Source organism: Taeniopygia guttata, chromosome 5, assembly GCF_048771995.1.
Source record: "Taeniopygia guttata chromosome 5, bTaeGut7.mat, whole genome shotgun sequence".
In the NCBI taxonomy this organism is placed as follows: Eukaryota; Metazoa; Chordata; class Aves; order Passeriformes; family Estrildidae; genus Taeniopygia; species Taeniopygia guttata.
In genome coordinates, this window is record NC_133030.1 from 17,914,989 (window position 1) to 17,936,060 (window position 21,072).

The 21,072-nt window shown below is 38.0% G+C and overlaps 1 protein-coding gene across 4 annotated transcripts in view; it reads right to left on the minus strand.

The window, feature by feature from the left end:
• KCNQ1 (potassium voltage-gated channel subfamily Q member 1) overlaps positions 1–21,072 on the minus strand; it is a 331,039-nt gene that overhangs the window by 93,054 nt on the left and 216,913 nt on the right. For all 4 annotated transcript variants that reach the window (XM_072929728.1, XM_002198037.5, XM_030273921.4 and 1 more), the window contains 4 exons: positions 16,276–16,351; positions 9,663–9,757; positions 8,953–8,999; positions 8,078–8,139 (listed from right to left, as the gene is read on the minus strand). In XM_072929728.1, the coding sequence (XP_072785829.1) occupies positions 8,078–8,139; positions 8,953–8,999; positions 9,663–9,757; positions 16,276–16,351 (280 nt within the window). The remainder of the gene's footprint in view (positions 1–8,077; positions 8,140–8,952; positions 9,000–9,662; positions 9,758–16,275; positions 16,352–21,072) is intronic.

Consider the following 21,072-nt stretch of genomic DNA (forward strand, 5'->3'; position numbering starts at 1 on the left):
CTAATTTCAGTAAAGATTCGTCCTAGTGTATGAAACCCTAAATTTGCCATTTAAGCTGGACTGTTTTTTGGTTGCTCATCTGCAACACATATACCCCCCAGAAAAAGCAGAGATGATCTTATGGCCATTTATTTTTTCCTTTAACCTATAAGAAAGACAAATAAAAGTTGTCTGTGTACCATGCTGTGCACATGTGTTGTTCACTTAAATGCCTTTTCTCTAATCAGCTCTACAGGGTAGTCCATACAACTGTTCCACATTCTCCCTTGGCATATGCACCATGCATTTCCACTCCACATCAAATGTAAACACTCTCTGCACAAGAATGATGGAGGCTGCATTTCAAATCTTGCTTGGGTTTATCTCTGAATGCCAGACAAAACAGGCTTTAATATGGTTTGATAAAAGATCGAGTCATCCCCATTTGCAGACCTTACATCCACTTTCATACCTACTCAAATATAAACACCACCAGCAGATTCCCAAACCAGCGACTAATCTGAAGATTGTTTAAAAGATTATTAACTGGCAATGCATTATTTAATTTCTCCAGTTTCCTCCCCTCCCCAAATTCCTACATTTTATAGGATAGCATGTTAGCTAAAATTCCTCTGGGATTTTTACTCTTAATAAGCAAGCAGACATCTGTGGGGATCATAAGCACACAGCCACTGCCAGTGTTAAGAATTAGAAAAAAAAAAAAAAAAAGTGTGTGTGTGTATATGTAACTCTTTGAATTTGTAAAGGTTTACATTCTGACCTCAGTATTATTATGCTTCCCAACTGCTGTCTGCATCCAGAATTGCTAGAAATTTGCAGTAAAATCTATCAAAACTCATTTAAACGGGAATTATTCTATTTAGGAGTATTTTTTTTTTTTTTGCCTTTTTACTCTTCATAAAATCTGTAGAGGAGTATCACAGACAACTCATGAAAATGAGTCACCAGAGCTTAATTAGTCATTGTTTTTGAGTACTGGCATAGCCTCTGTGTGCTAGCTTGAACTACCTTCAGCCAGTCTTCTTGGGAATAAAGATCATATTTTGTATCGCTTAATTTCATTTTTCAGTTCTGAGGAAGTGTACACTCTCATTTCCAGCAAATAAGCTGATAAAGTGCAGTACTCTCACTATCTGCAGCTATTTATGCTCAATACTAGATTTATTCTTTTTTTGTATAATCAGATTTACTCTGATCCAAGAGCTGATGCTTTAGAAACAGACCGCAAAACACCACAAGTGCTTTTAACACTGCTCTGCAGGTGAGGTAACTATACCTAAGCTACTACACCTAGAAACTCTTCTACAGGTTATAGATAGCACTTAACATAGTTTATAGACAGGTCATAACATAGGTTATAGATAGTACTTAACATAGTTTATACTAAACCATTTCTAAATATATGCAAAAAATTGACTGGTTTGAATTTGTGCAGCAATAGGATCTAATTCTCTCAAAAGAGATAACATTGGTGCTAACAAATGGATGCAGGTGAAGGCCACTCCAAAGACCTTGAGGTCTTCTAGGTATGGCTCTGCCAACCCTCCCAGGAACAGGATGCTGCTTACACAGCCTTTGTAAACAGATCAGATCCAAGGTACAGCACAGCAGTGTTCCATGAGGCTGTGTGGGTGACCAAATCCAGCAGCAAGCAGCTGTGTATAAAGTGCTGGGATAAAAAGGGTATCTTGAACAAATTTCTCTGCCCCAATCTTGTCTCTAGCAGAGTCTTAAAAATAAAAGCATAAAAAAGTACATACGCATAAAATAATGATTTTTCTTTTTTCTTTTTTCTTTTTAATGTTTCTTTATTCAACTCATCCCTGACTACTGTTTAAAGTACTTGCTAAACTGGAGTTTACATACAGACATCCTGTTTAATAATCCTCAAGTGAGTCTTTCTCCATGGCTTCGCCTAATCTCTCTCTCAGTTTGTTTCTATTCTAGCTACTGAAGCTTCTGGCAGCAGTGAATCCAGCAAGCAATTATTTTTTTGTTTTAATTTTTACCGTGCAAAAATTTAAGTTTTTACCATGCCTGATAATTTTATTTTACTGTAGATGGCAAGATGGGAAGTATAGGACACTGGACACAGAAATCTGTAGTTTTTCATTGTCTACCTACTGAAACATTATCAGATTGGTAAGAGAAAAGCTATTAAAATTGTAAGGCTGCCTAATGACCCAGACTGTTGAAGGATGTGCTTAGTTGTAGTCCAATTTACAGAAAATGGGCATCCTCCATCACAAAGTTCAGCACGGAAATTGCTTCCGTATGCTTGTACTTCAGCATCTGGAAAAAGACTAAGGATTAAATTAATAGGGATACTTAATCTTCCATATGCCTCAATATTCCTCCACATCCCCCAGGTTATTACTTCTGCATTATTGCAAGAACTACACACAAGATGAGTAACTGCTTGGTAGTGTTCGTTTTGATTTTTATTGATTTCATGTATCTTTTAAAACTTCCAGCCAAACCCACAGCTTTTAGTTCCATTTCTCAGTATTGGGAAAGCAAATCCTCACACACCTACTGCAGAAGCTGACAGTATTTTATACCAGGAATGCCTAGTGCATGTTCAGTCTGAAAAGTGCTGAATATTTCCACGCCAGACCCTTTCTGAAGCCATTTTGCCAAGTGCTGGTTTTAACCTTGCTTTCCAGCACTGGCCATAAAGTTGGGCTGTTTGTCAGTCTTTTGCCATCAATATATATTCAATTAAATTCAATTAATTCATTACTATCCAATTAAAAAACCAAAAAGCCAAAATGTGCAACAAGGGCGACATCAGTCAAGGGCATTTTTATGTTTGCACTAATTGCTCTGCTACCCTAGGAAACATGGTAACTGTTGCCAGGCTACAGGATGAAATTAAAAATAGAGGAAAAACCACCAAGGTTTGATCCTCTGTTAGACAATGCAGTTGTTTCACATGAAACTGAAAAACTGGCTGCATATGAAGAATTATTTTAGGTGAACAAGCTGTCGACATGAAACTTGGCATTTTTGAACTCAGGATGATGTAGATGGTATAATAATTTTCTAAGTAAAAGGTTAAGCTATCTAATGTGTGCTTGCTGGGTTGTAAGTATGGAGCATCAAATAATGAGACAAATAAGTACAGATCTATATCCTAATTATTGACAGAAATGCTGTCATAAAAGTAACATATCCATGGTGCTGAGCAAAACGATGTCACAACAACCAAAAGAGGTCCTCTCAAAGGTATACAACTTCAATAAAGCTTAATGCTTCTGCCTACCATGACGAGGGAAAACTAAAATATTGGCTCCTCAGGTCAAAGGAATGACTTATCACCTTTAAATGGTCTCTGCAGCATGCCCTAAACTCTTCTGCACTGAATGGGCTGAGAGTTCATTATTAGAAATGGCATGATTCGAATCCGCCTTATGATACACTAAAAAAGAGGATTTATTCACATTACAGTAAGATACCTCTGCAATTCCTCTCCAACTCAAAGACTGCAATTCCTCTCCAATCCAAAGATTCCTCTCCAGCTCAAGTTCACACATTTTTAAGCAAATCAACAAGATAAATAAATCAGATATGAAACCTTTTGCAATGGGGAACTGTCAGTTGATTAGAAAGCAAGAGTGGAAAAGAGCAAGAATGAAGTCAGAAACTGGACCTAGACTTGTCAATGGCCATTCAGTTCTTGGAGCTGCCTACAACATGGTCCCAGTCAAGCTGGTTTCTAACACATGTATGGATAAAATCAATACTCCATTGAAACAATTACAGAAAACTATTTAGCTAGAAGAAAATGTCATACCATGTTCATAAATGTTGTAAGATATGGTGTTCATTGCTTTTTGAAAGCCACCTCAAACAAGCCTTTGCACTTATTTCTCTTTAAAAGTTACATAGGCAGCACTCACTGCAAAAAAATGTATCAAATATTTATTTTATTCTTACAATTTTACTCTATATGTTTAGCAATCATAGACATGGTAGATGGAAGACAGAAAACCAAATTGGCATAACTAGAACTCAAAAGGCCTGTGAGAAGTATACTGCCTGCCAGTTTTGGTTTCCAAGATCAGTTCAGATTTCCACTAGTCAACTTACCAAGCACAGCAGCACCTATTTTAGGGTAGATGTTTCCATGTGATAGACATGTTTTTAATTGATTTTAAAAGTGGTGCTATCTGCTTTCCAAGTAAATCTGAAAAAATGCAATGATGTCTGTGTTGCTCTTTGGGTTATACTGGTTAGGACATAAGGGTTCATCTCCTCAGCTAGAAGTATGCAAAATCTGTAAAAGCTTGGAATTAATACTGTCTTACAGAATTGCTTGAGTCACATTAAAAGGTGTCACATGTCTCACTACCCCATATCTCCTGTACAAATAGAAATCTCTAGTTAAATCTCTACAATGCAAAGTTTTGCAACAGATAACATAACTCCTAATGTTTCATGCAACTGAAAAGGACTATGACAAGATTTTCATTATGACCTTGGTAATCCTGATATTAATACTGTACTTACTGTCAGATACAGGAACAATTCGGAGTATATAAGAAGGGATGCCCAGAAAACTGCTTTGGGTTGCTAGAAACATTCTTGAAAAGCAAACTTTAAAGGGTTCAAGTCATTGGAGAAGATTAAGTTCTATTTTCAAAACAACAGAAAGAGAGGATAATGTCTGCTGCTCAGAATGGTTTTAAATTTTTAAATTTTTTTTTGTGAATCTGGATTGTGTTATTCTACTATGGGAGGTTCACAGACAGGACCTACAGACATCTGGGGCAGTCTGGTTTGCAAGGACAACAGGGAGAGTCCAAGGACTGACTGCTTTTACCCTTCACTGCATATTCTAGGTGATTGTGCCCATATTTAAGACTGAATTTCTTTAGGGCAGCCAAAGCACCAAGCCTGGCTGCTCACCTGAGAACTGCAAACTGTTACAGCTAAATTAATGGTTGGCAAAAGGCTGAAAAAGAACAGATTAACGTCAAAATTAAAAAGCTAGCACCACAGTCATTTATAGCCAAGCTAAAATTAGTGCAGTGAAAGGAAAATAGGAGCTGCACAGGACACAGAATTTCCCAAATGTGCTGTGGGCTTGCTCCTGGCTGGAGCTGCTGGGCACACCCAGAATTAAGCCCCTGGCAGGCAGCGCTTGCGGCATGAGGATGAAGAGTGCTGTGTGAAGAGGAAGGGCACTGTGCACACACAGCTGGGCCCATCTGGAAAAACTGTTTTTGATTTTGAGCTTGGTAGCAAGCCAGCTGTGGCCAGGTTCTGTGAGGATAGGCTGAATAGTCACTCACAGATGTTTCAAGGATGAAAAGAGAAGGCTGGTCACCACAAATAAATTGATTTGCTGCTGTAATCCTGCTCAACCACATTCCCTGAGGTATCCACACGCACGCTCTTGGGCCACTGGCCCTTGGCAGGGGCTGTGAGCCCTGCTGGGTGCTGCACTCCTGCTGCTACATTCCCACTGGACCACTGCTGATGGGCTGTGGGCAGCCCCCTGCACCCAGAACAGCAGGACACCTGTAGGAGAACACACCCTCAGCTTTGTAAGCAACAGAGAAAAATGGCAAAGTCAAAATTCACATTGACTTCACATTCACAAAACCACCTTTTCAGGGTCTTGTCAAAACTAGAGCATTCAGCAGGAAGGAAGCTGCAGGAAGGTTCTTGCAAGTCTGATTCATCCCTTTGGCTTTTGCATCTTAGGAAACAATCTTTAGGTTCAGGATCACAAACTGTGTATATCACAAGGTCAAAGTTTCAGTGCACAAGAAACTCACTCCCTTAAATGAGCATATTCCTAAATTTACAGAAGAAAACACAACATTTTGCTGATGTCAGTACTTGAAATTTCCCCATAAACTATCATAATTCCTGTCAATACACAGCTGTTTAAGCTTTTTATTTTGAAAGGTCCCTTTTAGGTGCCATCCCCTCTGTACTACTAGCTGTACATAACCCTCCTCTGACTTACAGGGGATTTTTCAAATTTTTCAGATTTTTCAAGAGAGGTGTTTAGATGCTGACACTAACCTGCAGCACTGAAAATATCTCCTCCTGAAGTCCAAGACAGAAAACTAATTCACAAACCAATTGGGATGAAACTCTTTAAAGTATTTTGCCACCTTAAAAACCACCTGATATCCTTAATAGAGTGTTCTGTTCAGGAAGGATTTAACTGTATGTTGAAAGCGTACCAAGCACCATGTACTTTATGGGAAAGAGAGGGCCAATCTTTGAGAGCAAAAATACCAAAAATTAGCTTTGGCCACCATCTACAGCTGCAGCAAAAATGTGATTCTAGCATTGCCAGTGTGTTTTTATGGTAACCACTGTTTGCTGAGTTCAACTGAAATTCTCTATTTTTAGCCTTTCAGCTACTTTCAGATAAAATTCCTGCAGATAGGACTAGCTGTATAGGTCAGATAACATACAACTCTGAAACCACAGATGACCTCATGCAACTGCAAAGAAAGAAGGGTCTGTTACTTAAAACAAGGCTAAAATTTAACCTAGCTATACTAAAATTATACAGGGAGTGTTTTACGGTCCCATTACAAGACATAAAAACCCAGTCACTATAAATTCACGGTGTACTTATTTGTAAGGATGTAAAAAAGAGTAATTAATAACCCCCAAACAGCTTATCTCTGAGGCAGTACAACACCAAGGCTTTCCCAGGCTCGCTGGAGATTTTACAAATAGCACTGAGAAGCTGCTTTAGCTGCCATTTGAGAATTATTTGTCCACACTGAAAAGTCATTGCTCTTTGTCACAAGTCACAAGACATTTCTTAGTGTTCCACACTTTTAGTTGACATTATGGAGAGAAAATAAATAAATGTAATCCAAACTTTCTGGAAAGGGCTTCCATGTGTAAGAACACATATTAACCACAGATGTGAGGGAGCACTGCACAGTGATTCTTTTTTGTGCTAAATGCGCTCTACCTTCCTCTCTTCTACTTCACTCCTCCCCTGTGTCCCCCCATATACCAAAAGAAATCAGTTTCCTTTAAAACACCATTATTTCCAGGAGGGTGAAGTGCAGTTCTGACTACTGTCATTCAAATTTATTAAAGTAATTCAGGAGAAATGTGTAAGGAACGGGCATGTCACAAGTGAATCAATGCAGATCAGGGTGCTGGTTTGTAGTCCTTGGGATGTATTGCACACACATCTTTTAGTTTGCAAAATATTTGCTCGATATTTTTTCAGAGGTGGTTATCTTTATGAGGTAACCACACATACCCAGTAGTGGAAGAAACACTCTGAAAGTTCTTTTCCTCAGAAAAAAGTTTTAGTCTTAATAACTAATGAACAGGTCAGATACATGAGTGAAATAACTCTAAAGTAAAGGAATGCTTTCACTGCCTCAACAAATCACTCTAAGAGATCAGTAAAAGATTAAAACTATTCTTAATTCTTCCTTTCTTTCTTAAATACCAGCATAGGCAAACCTGTATTTTTTAACGACGACACCTCTACCATGACAATGAATCTCTACCTGTAATCTATTTTCTCAAGCACAGCCAGCATTGAAATAAAGGCCTACAAAGCACTTAAATGTTAATTTGTGATTATAGAAAAAGTCTGATTTTTTTGGATTCATGTCACTTGGAAGGAAAAACTCCACTTATCATAAGGAATGAAAACCAGGATGGAACAAGGTTTGCTATTTCCCTCTCTAAGGAATTGTAGGTGGACTTATGTAAACAACAGAACAAAGATCAAAGGGAAATCTTAGGGACCATAATATACTGAGTTATTAAAGGAACAGAGCCTTTTATCTATTGTGGAGGAAGGAAGTAAAGACATATGTAATATATGCAATTAAAAAAAAAAAAAAAACGAGTCCAAAAAGCGACTGAAATCAATTAAATTCTGGGGTTTTTTTCTTATTCTGTTAAAGTGATGAGAACCAAAAATGCAATCTGTGACAAAAATTAGACTCCTGGAAAAGCCAGGCATTCAACACTATTTTAAGTTGAATTTTCCTTCACATCCTATGAAACAAGCACTGTTCAATCACAAACCATGTCCTCATTCACTGCCAGTTCAACTGAGCCTTACCTTGTCCTCCACTCTGTTCAGCCTGGCACCAATCGTGTTATTTCCTCGATCTTTGCTTTTCTCTGTGGAACAAGAAACACTTTCAAATTAATATATGGTGGTATAACAAAATAGCAGCAAACCACAACAGGGTGTGTTTAACTAGCCCACCAACACCGTGTAACTGAACACCCTTACCAGGCTGATAGATCCATTCCTTAAAAGTAGTTTTCTGTTTCTTTTTATAGCACTGGCCCATGCCAGGCCTTTTAATAGCCCTGAGTTTAAGGCATTTTTAATCTCAGTTTTATGCTTTAACCACAGAGAGCAAAAATGTTCCCAATTTAGTTAATGTTTTAATTGCCACTTAAAAACAATCTGCCACTATGCAAAGGAGTCTACAGCCAACTTGAATAACACATTTGGTAACATTTTATCTTTTTTTCCCCACTATAAACTATACAGAAAGATGAGTTTTCAAATGACATAAACAGAGAGTTTTCATTAGCCAGACTTGTCACAAACAAATGTGGTCCTTTGTGCTCCTTTTCCAGTGTCTTTTCAAAGCTATCAAAGATCTATGTGAATATTACAAATTTCACAGAAACTCTGTAATCTTAGCATCAATTTATTGAACATATGGTGAGTCTCAGAAAGACTAGAGCCAACATTTTGAAGATTTCAGTGAAAGTAGGTTCTTTAAGAATCTAAATAAGACCAACCCTAATTTAATAGTGTTGATGACTAAATATAATTGCCAATGCTTAATATTCAGAGCACAGCCAGTTGGCACAATTTAGAAATTTTGCAATAAAATGAAAAATACTTGAGCAAGTATTTTCCATTAATTCTATTTCATCAGATTAATTTTAGACATATCCTTCATATTGACTTACCTGAGACGGAGATAAAAAGAGATGGCTTTCCTATGGACTGGTCCAACCTATAAAACAAAGAGAAACATTTTGGTTTTTATCAGTCTGAACCAGCATCTTTACTCTCTCTAGCTGGAACAGGGAGGCCTCTTCACAAACAAGCAAAGTGAAGTTCAAATAATTTGGTATGTCCTGTGAATGAAGCAGTTGCTTTATGCTAAGAGTAGCCCGATACAAAAAAGTAGTAGCAAAATGGGATTTGACTTAGATTGCTCTACAGCTTCTTTAACCACTGTAAAGTTTTACCATGCCCATATGCTCAGCATTGATTTATCTTTTCCTTGTTCTTCTGCAGCTTTCTTTTTCATCTGTCATCTCTTAGTTGGCTCTTACATGCAATTCTACCAGGGCAGGTAAGAGTATTGCACTCTCCAGGTGTAGAACAACCCCTGTCATATAGGGATTGCAGTCTACAGTCACAGCTAACAGGGACTGAGGTAATACAACTAAGTCCCAATAATCAGATTTTTAACCTTTTTTCCTTTTCCTCCCTGTGTGAAAAGAAAACTTTACGCAAATGCCATTTTATATTCCCCAATTTTGCACAGCCCTGCCAATATGGCACCTTTAACCCTGGCAGTTTTTTACCCGTGGGCCTCGATCACTGCCTAATTTACGAACATCCTCCTGCTGCTGTTTATGGGTACCAAGAGGGGTCTTTATTGACATACCTCCTCTGCAGCTCCTTGATTCGCACCATCAGATTGAGGTGGCCCTGAGAGTACTGCTCAATAACATCTCGGACATCGTAGGGTTTTCTGGCTTGCTGTGAAAGAAGAGACAAAAAACATGCCCTTAAGTCAGAAGGATAGAGGAATGGTCTGTGGCAATATGTTTTTAAAGAATAAATAGGTTCTTTTAGCACTGTGTAAGCATATCAGTTATTTTGATTGTTGCCATGATCACACATTTTTGGTGGAATAATTCTGACAGTTCTCATTTCATCCACCTTTTTGTTACTGCAGGTCTGTATGCCTTCCAAGAGATAATCCACTGAACTGGAGCTCAAAAGAACTTGGAGCCAAAAGAAGTTTATCTGGCACTTTGTTCAGAAGCCTGTGTACACTCTAGTTCCTTCTGGAAATAAGGTTCATACTCCTCAGTCACTGAAAAATAAAGAGGTCTTGCACATGCACAAACCCCTGTTCTCAGTCAGCAGCCGAGGCTCACAGTTCAGGTCTCACCACGGGAAGTTAAAACACAGTCCTAGAGGAAGGTGCATGACTGATTTCCTCTTCCAGGAAGACTGGCTGAGCTTTCAAAACTGCTGGGAAACACCGGTGCTAGAAATGCCCCGTGTCTGTAATTTGCACCTCATACATGGGAAAGACTTCATCTGACCTATTATTCATAAAACAACTTCTGTGCAGCACAGAGACAATAGTATCAAGATAAATGCAATAGTATCTACCTGTAAGACACCAAGACTAACTGGAAAGCAAGTGAACAAACATGTTGAAGGGTAGCAACAAATAAAAGGTATCTTAATCTGACATCTAGAATCTACAGTCCAATCAGTGCCAGAACTGGTGTTCCCAGCACAGGAATGACATGGACCTGTTAGAACAAGTCCAAAGGAGGCCACAAAGATAATCAGAGGGCTGGAGCATCTCTGCTATAGACAGGCTGAGAGAGTTGTGTTGTTCAACCAAAAGAAGAGAAAGCTCCAGGGACACCTCATTGGAGCCTTTCAGTATTTGAAAGGTTTTTTTAAAAAAGATGGGGACAGATATTTATAAGGGTCTGTAGTGATAGAACAAGCAGGAAACGGCTTCAGGCTGAAAAAGGGCAGGTTTAGATTAGCTATTAGGAAGAAGTTCTTAAGTGTGAGGGTGGTGAGACACTTAAATGGGCTGCCTAGAGAACTTTTGGATACCTCGTCCCTGGAAACATTCAAGGTCAGGTTGGGAGGGACCCTGAGCAACCTGATTGGGTTAAGATGTCCTTGCTCATAGCAGGGGGTTTGCACTAGATGACCTTTGAAGGTCCCTCCCAACCCAAATTATTCTATGATTTCTGACTCATTCGTTATGCTGTTTATAGAAACTCTGCAGATAATTTTCAAGGTTTTTTAAAAACCTTGGTAACGCTGAGTTAAACTTCTCTTTTCTTGCACTGTTTGAGAACAAGGAAAAGAGTTTTTGGTGGTAGCTTCTAAGATACCAAAATTTGCATCCTTATTGAAGTATTTTGTCACCTGAACTTCAAAAATTGTCTTTGCTCTGCTTTATCTTATTTCCCAAACTTCAGGATTTCCTCAATTCCATGCCATAAATACTGTTTTCTTCCTAAGCCAAAGGAGAGTGGGATACCATACAAAAACAAGCTGTGGAGACTGTGGCACCTTCATGCAGTCCCCTGTGCCTGCCTGGGAAGCAGCTCCCACATTTCAGGAGTGATTCCTTTAGTAACATCACTCCATCAAAAAAACTGTATTTCAGTCTCCCAGATTCCCCACATCAACTGCAAGCCTTGGGTGAATGTGAGATCCTCTCTAGTGGAACGCTAAGCAGGACTGGGAACTGCTTCAATCTAACCAAGGAGCACAGAAGAATTCCCAACCATCCCAACTGCTTACACACATGTAAATCATAACTAACATCCACAAAGAAAGAAATATGATTCTGCCATGGCATAAGCTTGTAAATCTTTCCACGGACTAGCACTGTAAACATGATAATATTAACAAAAAAAAAAAAAAAGAAAAAAAATATCTTGGATACTTTTTGTGCTATAGTTAAGCAAAAGAGAAATCTGCAAGTTTGAAAACTGCCGGTTCAGAAAAGGTGTTTAGTAAGAATAAAGATGCAGAGCTTTCTCCTGCCATCCTCATACTCTGACACAGGATTCCAACAGTAGTGTAAGTATTTCCCCACCTGTTTTTCATTTACAGAGCTGTTTCTCTCTCTTTAAAACAAGAATTAATACCTGGAGTAAATATAGTATACGAATGAGGCTAAACTTCTGAGTAAGACTGGGTATTTAAGTCAGTATTGATTTTTCTGTAACTGCTTCATATTGAAAGCTGATCTACCATATGAAAATACTCAATGTTGACCATATAAAAAACCTGCAGCAGGCAACAGATTAGTACAGAATAGAAGCAGAAGCCAGTCCCACAGCCTTCCTTAACTGCTTCTCCTCCTTATTTTTGATCCTCTGCTAATTAAGCAAAACTCATGGCAAAACTCTTTTTAAATGTGTTAGGCTTTCCCCCATCATAAATGGAAGTTTTTAAAAGGCAGAAAACTCAATGCCAAATATTAAATGTGCACCACTGGCTTTGGCTGTTGTTGTTCCCTAGTAACTGCATGGGCAGGAGGCAGACCTTGGAAAGGGGAATTTTTGGGAAATGCAGTCAGGTAATATCAAATAAAATGGGCAAAACACCCTGTGAAGCACAGGACACTGAAATACATAGTTTAGTACAGTCCAGTATGGAGATTAGAAAAGATTAAACACACAATTCATGTGAATCATATAATATAGTGAATTACAAGACTAAAAATGTAAGATTTTCCAGGGAAATTGTAACTAATCAGGCAACAGTTATGTCATTGGTAGAACTGCAACCTGTATTTTTAATTTATGCTATGTATAGAATATTTGCCATGGTAAAAATCATCCCACAAGCTAAAAAGCTATTTTAGAAGGAAATTAATTTACTCTATTGGAAGAATTTACATGGAAAGAAAATCTAAAAAGTTTTCAAAATGAAAATGGGAAATTGGAACAAATGCCTGGTCTCTGTATCTGTGATGGATATCACAGTTGCATCTATGTACATGAGTTTTAAGACTTCTAGAAACTTTCATAATTGAAAAACAAAGGTTCATTACTCATAAATCAAGCTAGTGGGGTAACTGAGTATGGCGATTTTTTTCCTGAAATTCAGTTGTAAGATTATGTAAAAAAACATCTGCTTTACAATGAATACATAAAATTAATATTTGGTAGGTAGGGTGAAGAAAGCCTAGAAAAGCATTCATTTCTAAGTCTGCTTTCCCTATAATCAATAAAATCCTTCCTTACCATAAGCCATTAATCTTCACTGATGCACAGGACTTGTGTTGAATGTGATCATTTGTATAGAATTTGAAACAGTCCTACAGAATTTACGAGAACATAAACACATCCATAAAAAGGTATTAATTTGTTATAATATTATGCTGGGTTAGTGGGTTATACATGGGCATCCTCCTAAGGACTATATTTAAACCTTGACTTTAAATCCAGCCTAAATTTCTCTCCTTTTTTAAAAGAGGAAGTGATACTTCACAAAGACTTGCTTTTCATGTCCTTTGAAAATCTTTGTATCCCTTTTTAGGTTTTCTTTATTTGTTTTATTTATTTATTTAGTTTTAAACAGGAAGGCTTTGCTTTCTAACTGGCTTTTGTCCTTCTGATCACCCCCTGTTATTAACTGAGCCCTTTAAAAAATACATCTAGTCAAAATTAGGCCTACAGGTGTGTCCTGCAAACAGCTGGTATAGTTTAAGAGCCATGCTGGGCTCATGCTGGGACCTATTTTGCAAAATTTTCCTCTTCCTCTCCTTCTTCCTATCCTGTCCTCCTAAAAGGTTCAGAGGCATCTCTAAAAAATACTCCTTTAAAGTGCTGGCCTTCCTCAGTGTTCCAGCTAATTTTAAGCACTAATAGCCCAATGATGAAATTGGGTTGTGGATTTGTTGTGGGCTTTTTCACCAGTTACAGGAAGAAAATATCTGAATTTTCTTATTTTTTGACTTATTTTTTACATAAATTTAAAGCTCAGAAGGAAAACACCTACTAAACACCAGCTGTACAGACCTCTTAAATGCTGACAAATTTTTAAAATGCATCTTTACCTTATTTTCAGACATTACATTAGTCTGCTTATTAGGAACAGTATAGTCATTACTTGGCACATGCTAAAACAATTTACTTCCTTATGATTATTTTATGTGCATAGAACAGATTTACAACTTTTGATGAAAGAATGATGACAGTGGTTATCGCTTAATTACAGGAGAGATTTTCACAATCATCTTGTGGCTTGAATTTCAAGGTGACTTAATGCATCAAGTTACTTGGGTGCTTTGGAAAACTGTACCTTTGGCTCTCTGTAAATTTCTAAGCTTGATCATGACCTTATATTCAGAAATTATGGAGAAGTATCAGATATTCCCTTGCTTTCCTACTGGAGATTCTGCTTCTGAGAGAAACAGCAGCATATCACTTGTACGCAGGAGTAGAGACCTAATATCCACCCCACTTCAGCCAAATGATATTTTTAGTTCTTTAGTAGCAGCTAATATGGATCATTCAGGAAGATGGGAGATGCTGAGGGGAGATGGGAGACAGCCCTGCCCAGGGATTTTGTAGATGGCCAGGACTGAACCTTTTGCAGATGCAAAAGTGAGAGTACAACTGAGAAGGCAGATTAGCAACCGAGATACCGAGCACAAACAAGTTTTAAGTTTGAATTGAATAGTCCCATTCTATTCAGTCAAATGCTTTTTCAGCTTCTATCAAATCATCTGCCGCAGGGGAGTTTCGTTCATTTGCCAGGTGGATAATGTTGCACACAGTGTTCAGGCATTTTCAAAATCTGTTTCTGACAAATACCACTTGGGAGGTAGATCTACAACATGAGGATTTCTTGTTACTCAGCAGTTTTGTTAATACCATGGCAATTATTTTATGATCTAAATTTATGAAAGTAGTGATTCAGTAATTACCATGGAGCAAAGGATCACAATCAAGTTTTAGAATGAAAATAAATTAGATTTTAATGGAACTGGCCACATTTAGGCAATTACCACAACAGCAGCAGACACATCACTGGACTGGGGCACATCCATTGCCCAGTTTCAAGTGCTGACCAACAAGTGCTAAGAAACTTCTTAACAAAATGACTATATATATTACCTTCAAGTAGTTGAGACACGGTGCCTTCTTAATTTCAGTCTAATAATGATAATAAAAGGTGATATGTGCTAGTAGAAACTTTTTGAAAGCCCTCTTTTCAAGAAAACTCTGGATATGGGACATTTCAGCCTAAATGGTGCTGATCTGAATACATTATACATAACTAAAGCAATATTCTGACAAGCTCAGAGAACTTTAGCCATAAATTAGCTCAAGAATTTTAGTAAAAATTAAAATATTCAAAGTAGAAATTTGCTAAAGAATTCAGGCAATGCTTCTGACTTTTACAAGGAAATCAGAATTGTGGTATTCTAATAGCAGCAAACTTTGCCTTACAGATAGATATACTGGAATTTTAGTCATCATCATTATCATGATCTTTTCAATCTTCAATTTTGTAGCCTTCAAATTTGAAGGAGAAAAGACACTCTTCCTTTTTGGAGGGTCTAGATTAAAGGTAGGATAGCTTTCTGCTTTATTGGAAGCAGAAGTAGCTAGGTCATGTATGAAAATGGATTTAGGCAGTTAACCCCATGTCATCCTTTGCATTTCCAGTTATGAAGTTTATTCTCTGGAGATTATCCCTCATTAATTAATTTTGAGTAAGGTAATATACTTATTACCTATATATACATTCACCTGGTTTAAATCAAGCTGAAGGCAGTTGACATGTGTTTTTACTGGATTAATGAAATAGATTTTTAGAAAGTTTGCAGTTAGAATTTTTTATTCAGACCAGGAAACAAGGTTAATTAGCTACTGTTAAATGCTTATGACATCACAAGACTACAGCAAGTGGAGTGGCACATGGGAAATGTATCAGTGAGGGCCAGAGAAGGAAAGAGAATCGGTATTTCACTAACTGGGAAGAAGGTCTCCTACTATGCAGAGGGGAGAAAGGAGAAGAAATGAGAAACCTTCCAATACAGTAACAAATTTCCACTTTGGTTTCTTATCAGGACTTCATTATCATTGAGTAAGGGACAGAAACAAGACTGAGGTAGTATTTTAATCTCTAATCCTACTGACTGGGCATGAAAGCAGCACACAGCTCAGAATTAATGGAGACATACGAGAATGTTTGCACTGCCAGAAAGAGACAGTGATAACAGAGGGCTAAGGGTCAAGTCCATTAGCAGAAAATAACATTTTAATTCAGACTGCATTTTGGGAGTTTAACCTATTTCCAGCACATCCATTGCTGACTAAGCTGCTGCGAAACAACCGCCCTATTGAAGGAGGGAGAGAATAGTGGGTGTAGATCACCATTACTGAAATGAATTGTGTTAGTCTCTCTTAAGTTTCTAAAAGAGACAATGAATCAGGAGAATAAAAGGGTTTATTTAGAAATGGAGCTTTCTATTCACAACTCACCTGGAACTTTTTTTTTGCCACAAAATACTGCATCCTCCGAATCACCTTGATGGCAGCACGGTGGTGTTCCCGCAGCCTGTGGGAAAAACGAGGAGGGTGAGGCTGGGAAAGAGCATCTCCATCCAGACAAGAAATACACAGGCTGCAGAAAACTCTTCCCCAACACTCCTCAACGTGCAGTGTAAGTAGTTGTGATCCAGCCTGGCAGCACAACACACCATTCTGCTGACCTCCCTCACCTCTCAAGAAGGCTCTGAAAATCCAGGGTTTTATCTGACCCACACTAGGTTTGCACTCCTTTCACAGCTAAAGGAGATTTCCACATAACCTCTTTCTGTGTCTAAGCAAACCTCCAGGCATCCTTCCCAGTTTCATTTCCACAAAAAAAAATCCCCAAACTCTCAAGTTTCTGCATATCCAGCCATGAACAGCTTTTATACAGTCACTCCAGTTTTTACGATTTTTTTGTTTGTTTGGGTTTTTTTATGTGTTCACCTCACAATTTCCATACAACATGTTTCTTCACTTGCATGATTTTTTTCCCCAAATAATTATTTAAATAAAAAACACTTGAAAGATCTTTGATTTGTTGTCTACTAAACAATCCAAATAATCTAGTGGTTGCTGAATGTAACATCTACATACATATTTACCCTGAAATGGGTAATATAGCTTAATATAATGACAAAATAATCTGACAGGTCTTTAAAAAATATATGCCCCTCTTTGTGCATATGCATATGATCAGACAACAGAATAAAAAGAAAATAATTTCCTCATTGTGCTTTTAAATGACAGACTTTCATAGAATCTGATGTTATTTTTCAAACAGTGCCTTAAAACCAACAGTTATTTCAAATTTTTCAAAGCTTGCAAAAATGATGCATTTTCTTCTTAACATTAAAATATAATATCACAGATTAAGCCAATAATTCAGATTGCTCATTCTATTACTCTTGCCAAGATGCACTTGGATGACATTACATCACCATCTTTATTTCCTTTTTAACTGCATGAACATCTAGTGTTTCTACTCTCATCCAAAACAGACTTCTGGTGATGGCTTTGGGGAGCAGCTGCAAAAGCAGTGAGGTGTTCCAGATATTTTATCTTTATAAACTTATTATTAGTAATACTGATAGAATGGCGTATGAGATGTCACCTTGCAGTGCTTTCTCTCCATACTGAACATGACAGCATTCATATTCACTAAGGGATGGAGAAATCATACTTAAATTATATAAAAGTCTGTGCAAGTTTGGGTCTTTAGCATGTTATAGCATGTTATCACCAAGCCTCTGCATCTAAATATAACCTGGAATTTTCGTGAGTATTCAGGTGTTTCCCCACGATAGATCTCCCCCAGTAAAGAAAATTCTGCATGTACAAATGGTGGATGTCTGTGCTCTGAAGAGGTATAGCTGGGGTGTTTCTCTTCTGAAAACTCACACTTTTTAGTAAGAAAACAGCATTTTGCAAAGTCAAAAGTAGAACTAAAAAAAAGCTATAATTTACAACTTCTAGCTATTGCCTCTCAGGTGGGCTCTTTCTGTAAAAGAAATTGTTCAAAAAAGGTTACTTTCTCCAGAAATAGCACAAAATGCATTGCTTTTTAAGCTAATAACATACAGCTATTCACTGTAGGTCTACAGATGGCTACTCCTAAGTGTATTTATGTAAGTCATCTGTACCTCACTAATTATGCACCAAACCTGCAATTAGATCTGCATAGGAAGCTTTTTTCCTCTTACACCTTCCTGAGGTGTCTTAGAGACACAGTCTCCAGGCCCCTGCTCCCACAGATCTGACTGCAACATCACGGTCCAAGTTCCAAAAGTGGGAATTTGCTACTCCTGACTGGAGTGGCTGTGTGTTTGGATCAGTTCCCAGTGGACTGAGTGAGCCTAATGCTAGTTCAGGGTACCCCTGTTCTGTGAGTCTGTGCTGCATCATTCTGCTGCTAAGGACTTGGATGACTTCCCCCAAACCTGAAGGAAATAAAGTGTTTGGGCTTTTAAGTTCTGCTTCACAGAGATGGGAGCCAAAAAGGTAAACACTGTTTAATTTTCTAGTAAATATCAAAGGTATGATATCATGCAGCAATACATCCTATACATAAAAGCACACAAAAACATCTTTTGACAAATAGAAATATATTTGAATTGCCATAAAACTGCTTGTAGTGTTTTGGTTTATGCCTCATTTCCTCTGGGGTGTTCTTCACAGTCCATTATTTCTGAGTAAAACATTTTTATTTGGGACAGCCAGTCACCAGTAGAGCACACCAAATCTCTCATTCTCTATCTGGAGGACAAGTCCCATCCATAAACAAGGCCAGTGGATAATAAAAATGGTATTTGCCATTCAGTGAATTAACAAAGCTACATAATCAAAATGGTTTTCCAATGCAGCTATTCACCATCAATCATTTTTCAGTGCTGACATGAACTACCATGCCAGGACGGAAAGTTAATATTCTCATTTTAATCCTTCCCATCTCCAGCTCCAGTAGGAAGCTTTACAGTAAGCTTGTTTCTGCTTATGCTGTAAAATGCAATGCTGCACAACAGGCTGTCCTGATTCCCCAAGATTAAATGCTTCTGTGATGAGAGAAGGGAATAAAGGATTTAATTAGTAGCCAAGGTTATGATTCAGGACTGTTTGATCTCTTTGGCAAACTGGTAACAAAGCTTTAGTAAATTGAGAGTTTAACCATTAACTGGTGATATTTGTTTGTTCAGCCACTTGTGACATCTCTGAATTTTGGTTACAGAGGGGCTGTCTGTAGCCTCTGGGCACATGGAGCACGCTTAGATGTCAGATAGGTGCTCAGTGCATTACTGCCCCCACTTCTGTGAAAACTTTACTTTTTTTAGGAGTGTGGCTGGAAATGACCCCTTCTGAGGGTGCTTGCCAGAGCACAGCACCTCACCTTGCTGGTCTGTCCATCCCCACAGCTGGCAGGAGACACCCTTTGGAGAGGCACTGATGTGCACAGTGAGCCCCTGTCTCTGATGGAAGCTTAGAAAGGGTTTTCAGGGACTGCTGGGCAGCTCCAGAGAGCCTTTCTGCTGCAGTGCAGCTGTGTGAGCTAAGCTCTCATGCAACTGCAGTCCCCCATTTTCAGATGTTTAGTTTTGCATGACTTTGGGGAAAGCTTGTTGGATAAATGCATTAGCATCAGGGTCAGCAGGCCTTTTGCTCTTTTGGCAACAAAGCTATTTTCCTCCCCTAAGCATTCATCAGGCTTTGAGCTTCATCGTCACCATACCCATTAATATCATAACTGACATCTGAAGGAACTTGCCAAACACTATTTGACTGATTCTAATAACCAGCAGCATGTTACCTTAAAAAGTAATATACATAGAATGCCTTTTAAATCAAGTTAAAGTTATTCTTTCTGATACTGGACAACTTCTCAGCCTGTACCCTTCTAAAGACAAACTGCCAATAGCTTTCACTGGCTATCAGTAATTTACTTTCTCAATATGAAGAGGTTATCAAGATCACCTTGAATACAACATATCCTATATGACATTTCTCATGGACTTAAACTCACAGAATTAGGTCCTGAAGCCACCAAGGAATCTACAACATTGTTATAACCCTTAGGAATTCAGGATGAAGAAGGATGTAACAATTCAACAACAGAAGACCATCCTGGTTGTAGTAGGGACAACAGATTCATACACACCTACATTATTTGCAGGTCTAAACTAGGACTGCTTTGTACTGCACTGAAAAACAACCTGCTGTGGATTCAGGCACTATTCAAAGCATAAGAAATGAGGATGAAAAAAACTGGCAACAAAATACAATGGATTGAGCACCCACATTAAAAAAGAAAGCCTGTCAGAATTAAATGACAAGAAAACCTTAGTTTTTCCTGCCTCCTTTAGTTGTTAAGATGCCTAACCTACAACCAGTCACTTGGATGAAATCTGATTTCATCATCGGTCCATCAGAAATCTGAACTGGAATTTCACTTAAATTGGAAAACAAGCATCATTAAATACTTTACATAATTCAACTAACATTCCCATTTGGTTGGAAAGTTGTTATACATTAATAAATGCTCTGAACTGTTGCAATTCAGACTTTTCTTCATTTGACTACATATTGTTCATTTTCCCCAACACAATCAGCCAAAACCTCAGTAGGTTTCAGAAGCTATGGCTCATTCCCCAGTCCCACACTCACGGGGAATGTCATTGTTCAGCCAGGACCCACCTGCCATCTTCCTGCCAGGGCATATGCAGTGCCACCCCAGAAGAAAGCTCTGGGACAAAGGCTAAAACTTTTTATTTGCCAAAACTGTATGGCTTTATGAAAAAGGAACTAAGCAGATGCATGGTTCAGTTGTTCTATGATTCAAGACAAATAAAACCTTTTTTTAAATTAAGTTTTACAAGATTAACCCCCTTTCTGAAATAGATTTATTTTGATAAAGAATCAAAGGAAAAGTAATTATTAATTAGAAATATTTATTGTCCTTACAAAGCTGCTAAATTTTATATCAAACCCTTTGTAATTAGATTAGAAATTTGTTCCCCTTTTCATCTCAGGAAGGTGTTCTACATATTGGTTTAGTGTTAACAGAAATATTAAAGCAACAGGGCAGAGGAAAGGTGGTGCTAATTTCCTATTTATAACACTTGCCTTTTTGTTCATGTGCAGAACATTTCATTATCAGGACTGTGATGTCTGGCACAGACCTCCCAATACACATGGATGCTGATATTATCAGAGCTAAAGGTCAATGCTGGCTTTTCAGAATGAGTCAAACAGGAACGA